Source organism: Echinops telfairi, unplaced genomic scaffold (genome assembly GCF_000313985.2).
Source record: "Echinops telfairi isolate 266 unplaced genomic scaffold, ASM31398v2 ScPeMD7_18;HRSCAF=68, whole genome shotgun sequence".
Classification (NCBI taxonomy): Eukaryota; Metazoa; Chordata; class Mammalia; order Afrosoricida; family Tenrecidae; genus Echinops; species Echinops telfairi.
The window spans coordinates 1,432,993-1,440,040 of NW_022103915.1; the positions used below are offsets into that span (position 1 = coordinate 1,432,993).

The 7,048-nt window shown below is 54.6% G+C and overlaps 1 protein-coding gene across 1 annotated transcript; it reads left to right on the forward strand.

Annotated features, from left to right (window-relative positions):
* The first annotated feature begins 13 nt into the window (after window positions 1-13).
* Window positions 14-3,368, forward strand: BAG5 (BAG cochaperone 5). Its single transcript, XM_004698817.2, has 2 exons — window positions 14-100; window positions 814-3,368. The coding sequence occupies exons 1-2, from the start codon at window positions 87-89 to the stop codon at window positions 2,183-2,185; spliced, it is 1,386 nt and encodes a 461-aa protein (XP_004698874.2). The 5' UTR covers window positions 14-86; the 3' UTR covers window positions 2,186-3,368.
* Window positions 3,369-7,048: the final 3,680 nt, after the last annotated feature.

Below are 7,048 nucleotides of genomic sequence, written 5' to 3' on the forward strand. Positions count from 1 at the left end.
CCCCGCCGGGAGCCGGGAGCCGTTTGCTGGAGACCCGAGGACGGCGAAGCATGCGCTGAGTGGTCTGCACTCTGTGGGCGGCGGGGATGGATACTTCACAGTTGAGTCGCATTTGGTGGGGTGGTGTTGGGGCCAGGCGGTGCAGAGATGAAAGGTGGGCGGCTCGAACCTGCCCAGGCACTCCCACGCGGGAAAAAGACCTGACCTCAGCTCCCTTAAAGATTACAGCCTAGAAAAACTCATGGGGCTGTTCTCGTTACGGGGCCAAGCGGACTTTCGTTGCTTTGCTGTCTTGTCCTGACGTTGGGGGAAGGAGGAATACGGGTTGGGCAAAGCGCTAAGGTGGTGCCTTGAACTTGACCCCAGAGGCTCCGCCTCTCCCGTGGAAAGGTGTTCCTCCTGGGACGTGTGAGCGGCTGGAAGGTAGAAACAGGGCCTCCGGGTGTGTAGGACCCCTTGGGATTGTGGAGGGGTGCATTCTGGGAGCCTGGCGGCTGTTGGGAGGAAGGGGGGTTGCTGAGATACTTTGGGGCCTGCAGTCCCCTTCGCAGCATTCCATAAGGCCACCTGCTGGTTCCACCCTGAAAACCTATCGGAGTATCAAGAGTGTTAATTTCACAGGCTGCTCTCTCTTGCAGGTGCCAGGCCCCAGCCCCAAGCTGCAGTAGCCAGTGTCCCTCCCTGCTGCCAGTCCTAGACAAGGGGGCTGCAGCGGCCCCTCCTCTGCTTGCATTAAGGACCAGCCCCTTGTTAAGTCTCTCTTCACGTCTGGAGACTGTGCTGAAACAAGTTGTCCTTCTTGTCGTCCCTTAGAACTTGTGAACCAGGACCCACCCCAAGTATGGATATGGGGAACCAGCATCCTTCCATCAGCCGGCTCCAGGAGATCCAGAAGGAGGTGAAGAGCGTAGAACCGCAAGTCCTGGGCTTCAGTGGCCTGGCCGAGGACAAGAACTACAAGCGGCTGGAGCGAATCCTCACAAAGCAGCTCTTTGAGATCGACTCTGTGGATACTGAGGGCCGAGGGGACATTCAGCAAGCGAGGAAGAGGGCGGCCCAGGAGACAGAGCGGCTCCTCAAGGAGCTGGAGCAGAATGCCAGCCACCCGCACCGGCTGGAGATGGAGAGCATCTTCCAGGAGGCCCAGGCCCTGGTGAAGGAGGAGATCGCGCCTTTCTACAGCGGGGGCAGCTGCGTCTCCAGTGAGTTTGAGGAGGGGATCCAGGATGTCATTCTGAGGCTGACCCACGTGAAGACCGGTGGGAAAGTCTCCCTGCGGAAGGCGAGGTACCACACACTGACACGGGTCTGCGCGGTGCAGGAGATCATCGAGGACTGCGTGAAGAGGCAGCCATCCCTGCCGCTCTCCGAGGACACGCACCCTTCCGTGGCCAAGATCAACGCCGTGATGTGCGAGGTGAACAAGGCCAGGGGCACCCTGATCGCACTCCTGATGGGCGTGAACAGCGAGGAGACGTGCAGGCACTTGTCGTGCGTACTGTCGGGCATGATCGCGGACCTGGACGCGCTGGATGTGTGCGGGCGGTCAGAGATCCGGAACTACCGCAGGGAGGTGGTGGAGGACATCAACAAGCTGCTGAAGTGCCTGGACTTGGAGGAGGAGGCGGACACCACGCACGCCTTCGACCTGGGGCAGAACCATTCCATTCTAAAGATCGAAACGGTCCTCCAGAGGATGAGGGAAATAAAAACCGAGCTCCTCCAAGCGCCGAACCCCCCCGAGCTGTACCTGAGCTGCAAGACAGAGCTGCAGGGCCTGATCGGCCAGCTGGACGAGGTGAGCGTGGAGAAAAACCCCTGCATCCGGGAAGCCCGGAGGAGGGCGGTGATCGAGGTGCAGACGCTCATCACTTACATCGACTTGAAGGAGGCCTTGGAGAAGAGGAAGGTGTTGGTGTGTGAGGAGCACCCGTCCCACAGAGCCGTGTGGGGTGTCCTCGGGCACCTGTCGGAGATCCAGGGTGAGGTGCTCTCCTTCGACGGCAACCGCACAGACAAGAACTACATCCGCCTGGAGGAGCTTCTGACCAAGCAGCTGCTGGCCCTGGACGCGGTGGACCCGCAGGGCGAGGAGCGGTGCAAGGCAGCGCGGAAGCAGGCCGTGAAGCTGGCGCAAAACATCCTCAGCTACCTGGACCTGAAGTCCGACGAGTGGGAGTACTGAGGCCAGGCGCTCGCTCTCACCACTGCTTGCTTGCACTGGGCTACATACTCTTCTGTGTATTTCTCCAGAGCTTTCAGGGCCTTGAGCCTAAATGTGTTTTATAGACTTGCCTACTTCAACCTCAGTATTTATGATTTCAGCAAATTATATTCAGAATCTCTGCTGCTTTTGATGTTGCAAAACACATGTCATTACAGCACATTAGTGTTTCCACTTGGGCCTTTCTCTGTATGATGTGGCTGTGGTGTGAGGGTGGGGTTTTAGTAACACACACACCCCCCAAAAAATGGGGGTGTGGAATCAGGCAGCTTTTGATATTTTTAAGAAGGGTGTACGTGTGATAGCGCAGGTGTTCCAGAATCTAGGGAATGAGAGAGCCTTCCACAACACGGGCCAAATGATGAGAAAGGAGGGAATTGGGGGTGCAGTAGGAGTCGGGTCCTAGGCAAAACAGTGTGGCCATCTGTTTCAGTGTGGTCGAAAGGAGGCGTGCCAAACCTATGCCATCCTTTAAGAATCCAGGCGTAGCCCCACCCATGAGTTGGGTGGGGTGTTTGCTTGCTGGATGGGTTCGAAAGAAAGTCTCTCTCTAAATGCTTTTGATTTGAAAATCCCTGTCTGTATTTTTCCCACACACACACTCTGCATTTAGTGGGAGGGGAACGATCATATTTTTACATGTGTGATGTAAGAAAATTATGAAAACAAATAGCAAAAAAAATAAAAATAATGAGACTGAATAGAAGAAGGGATAAAACACCAACTGGTAAATAGCTTCAAGTTGTTGCTTTTGTTTGTAAAACCCGACCTGAACAAGTGTTCTTGGTAATTAGTAAGGGTGGGAGCATTTAAAGGAAATAACTGGTCATTAAAAATTGTAGTAAAAATATGTGAGGAAGCACTTGTACCAATAGTTGACAGCTGGTCTCTGCAGCCAGTGCCGTAGTCCTGCAGAGGAGCAGGCCGCTTGGCAGGTAGCAGGTAATGGTGGCGGGTCCTGGTGCTGGGGTTGTGGAAGGCCTGGGCGGGTCCTGCCTTCAGGCGGCAGCAGCCAACATGCTACAAAGTCAGCTCTCTATTAGTCTGGGGAACTCAGCTCCCCACTGCGAGCATCTTCCGATTCAGACACCTTGGGACTCTAGTAAAATTTGTTCTGAATTAAAGGGGCTTTTTTTTGCTTCTAGCTACTTGGGTCTCGTTATTCTGTGGAGATTTCTTTATTGCCTAAAAGCTATTATTTAAAATGTGTCCACACGTGAAAGTCTGTCCTTCTACAGGATCTGTTTACGTGGCTACTTCCTGACAGCAGAGTCCTATGCTAGAGTCCAGTGCTGACAGAGCATTTCCCCGAGCTCAGAAGTGCCTTTGAACATCGAGGTCCCAGGATTGTCCTTATCAGTTACAGGCCGCCTGTTCTATAGGCACCACGATGGAATATTCTTATTAGAGAGATCTTTGCGGGCGGGAGGCGGGGTGTGCTGTGTGTCACTGTCTGTGGATGTTGTGATGCGTTTCCCTCGTAAAATCCCCCAGCCCACCGCCTTCCTGGTGTCCTGGGTTAGCACCATCCCCCACCCACCCTTGCTCCCTGATACTCAGTGGTTCTAAGGTGCACACACCTCAGTAGTGTAATAGATCTGTCCGTTTTGCCTGCAGACAGCCCTGGTGAGTCCCGTTGCAGCCCCAAAGGGTGATGGAGGGCCCTAGTGTTGGAGCCCCACCAGCAGAGGCATCCTTTGAACTGTAATAACCTGTCCCTTCAGTCATGTTGCTTTGATAACTACGGGAATTGACACACCTGAAAACACCGTAAGGTCATAAAAGAGTGACTGCCAGTGTCCGCAGTGACAGAGAAACACCGCTGAACAGACCTCTCCATACGGCTCAGTAGTTCGAGGCCAGGCGTCCTCAAACTACGGCCCGCGGGCCACATTGGACCTGCCAAGGACATTTATCCGGCCCGCTGGGTGTGTTTGCCCTGTTTATTAAGATATGTGCAGTCTGCATAGGAATTTGTTCGTAGTTTTTTTAACTATAGTCCGGCCCTCCAACAGGTCTGAGGGACAGTGAACTGACCCCCTGTTTTAAAAGTTTGAGGACCCTTGGTCAAGGCCCTCAGGCCGTATTTCCTGTTGGGAGTGCTGAGCCGAGCCCTGGGACAGCTGAGTCGGTGGGCACTCCAGGGCACAGCTGGGCTGTGGTAGCATTGCCCACCCCACCCCCGTATAGGCTGCACGCTCTCTTTCTGACCAAAGTGGTGTTGGGGCACTTCTTGGGAACATAATTCTAGGATGCCCTTAAACTTTTTTAAGTTTCCAAATTAAGAGGATTAGGAAGCCAAGTTTAGACCAGAAATCCCTCCAGACAGATTTTCACCTGGCCCTGTGTCCAGGTGCCCTTTGCCCTTTGTAAGTGTTCTAAAAAGTCCACCTGTTGGAAAGCCAATTCTCTACAGTTTTCACCTGGCCAGCTCCTAACACTGGGCCGGGAGCATTGTGCAGTGTCCTTAGAACCCACGTGGGTCACCCAGGGCAATATGAACACTCAGACTGACCTTGAATGACTACCCAGGCATGCCTCCATTTCCTGTCGTGAATCTGCCCTGGTGGCTTACACTCAGCAAGGCACACTGAGACTGATCCCGCACCTAAACTGGAGCTGTTTGTGTTTACTGGCTCCTGCGGGTTATGCAAGGAAGCTCCCCACCTGCAGTGTGGATGTGGGTGGCGTCCAGTAACCAAGCAGGCGGGCCTGCTGGCTTCCTCCACCCTTCTGTAGGCCGCTTCGCACCCGGGATTCCCTGCCCAGAGGTCACAGTCCTGTCAACCCAGAAGGAAGCAGTTCCTCAAGTGGATGTGTCCAGTGGGTCTGCCCGGCACAGTGGGTCCTTTGTTAGCTCAGGTGCTGTCACTCCGTGTTTGAAACGCGTTGGACCGGTTTGCTGGCTTTGCCATTGCCTTTACTTTCACTGTTGTTTGCCTGGCAGCCTTGCACCTGCAGTTCCTTTAGGCAAAGCTGCTCGCCTTTGAGCCCGTCCGGTATTTTATCTTGAATGCAGTTGAAGGCTCCTCTGGCCTTGGTTTTACATATAAAACGTGTTTCTAGTCTGCCTTTCTTGACTATTGCAATCATGTGTCTTCAATTATGCATTATGACTTTGGCATACACTGTTCTACCCCCTCACTTGTAATGAAACTAAAAAGAAAGAAAAGCTGGTTCTGTGGTGGAGAAAGGACTCAAGTTGGAGCATGGGTTCTGTTCTGACCCTCCTGCACTGTCTGGGTGGGAGGCTGAGGAGGCAGCCACAGCACTGTCTTAGGGACAGCCAAGCTCCAGTCGCAGGAGTCTGGGTAACTGTGAGCCTAGGTGGGGGGCCAAGAACCAGGTGAGCCCAGCCCAAGGGACCTGTGTCCCTGTGGTATTCCACCAGAGGGAGCCAAGTCCAGCAAGTGGCCCTCTGGAGTACAGTTAGAACTGTCCTCACATTTCCACTTTGGACAGCCTGCCCTCTGCCACCTGCATCTTCCGGGCCACTTGAGCAGAGCAGACGCATCTGCTTTGCAAGCAGTGTCAGCTCGTGCAGTTACTGGGAAGTGCTGTGAAGGGTCTTAAGGCAGTGACCGACAAGTCCCCCCAGCAAGCACATGACCCAGGCTGGTCACTCCTGCACACAGCAGCAGTGCTGGGTGGCTGGTGGTGTCCTAAAGTGGGGGACGCCCCATCATGTGGTCAGTGTACCAGTGAAGTGACGACAAAGCTACAGAGCCAGCCGATACCTGGCCTATCGGAGGCAAGTCCTGTGGATCCAATGACAGTGGACGCATCTCCGGGGCTCTGGCTGCCATCAGTGTGGCTCCGTGTGGCTTGTGAACAGGAAGGTGAAGCAGAGAGCGTGGCCTACCTCCGATGGCAGAATCAAGCCAGAGGAAGTTCTCAGAAGCCTCATGAGAAGGCCACGCCCATAAGGAGGGATCATCAGGCTGATTGACAGGCTGGGCCCCACCCCTTCATTCTTTCATCAAGTTGGCATGAAATTGTATAACTACCACAGGAGGGCTGCCAGCATGCAGCCTGGATGCGCTCTGGCAGCCTGCCTCAACCCAGTCACCAGGCTGGCTTGGGCCTCCCTTCCCAGAGGCTGTGCCTGCCACCTCCCACACGGTGTGCTCTGATTGCCCTGCTGGCATCCTCTTGCCCTGGGTTACCTGCCAGGCGCACACCCTCTAGTCCAGCCAAGAGGACAGCCGTTCACCACACGTGCCTGATGGTGCAGGGCTCAGCTCTCCTTGTTCATGTGACAGGCTCAGCATCTGGGCTAAAGGGAGGGCTGTGGCTCCGGGTACTTGTCCCCCTGCCCAGAAGTTCCTCTCCGAGTCACTGGGGAGAAGACTGACAGAGTGGCTGGAGCAGGGTCATGGTGAGAACTCGGTGGACACATGAAGCTCATGGCTCCACTGTCACTTCGTCCCAAAGCCACTGTGTTAGTGTGACGTGTGCCCTTTCCAGGGGAAACTATTGAGTCCGAGCCCAGCTAATGAAAGGCCATCTTAGCAGACCACATCTAATTGTGGGTCCCAGGTGTGGTCCTTGCAAACAGGCACTTGGTCTTTATAACCTTGTATATCCCAGGCCCTCTCTCTGCTGGCCTTTCTGGGCCTCCCATCTCCCAATCCTATGTTAGGGTCACCTCCATCTTCCAGCACTGGCTAACCTCAGGGTGGGGTAGGGGTGTCTTGGAGGACCCACAGGCAGCTGGAGGTGGGCATAAAGAAGCGTGGCTCATCAATGAGGGAATTGGGACCAACTTGAGAACTTTGGCACAGGGAATACATAGGCTATCAGAAATAGGAAAGGACACAAACA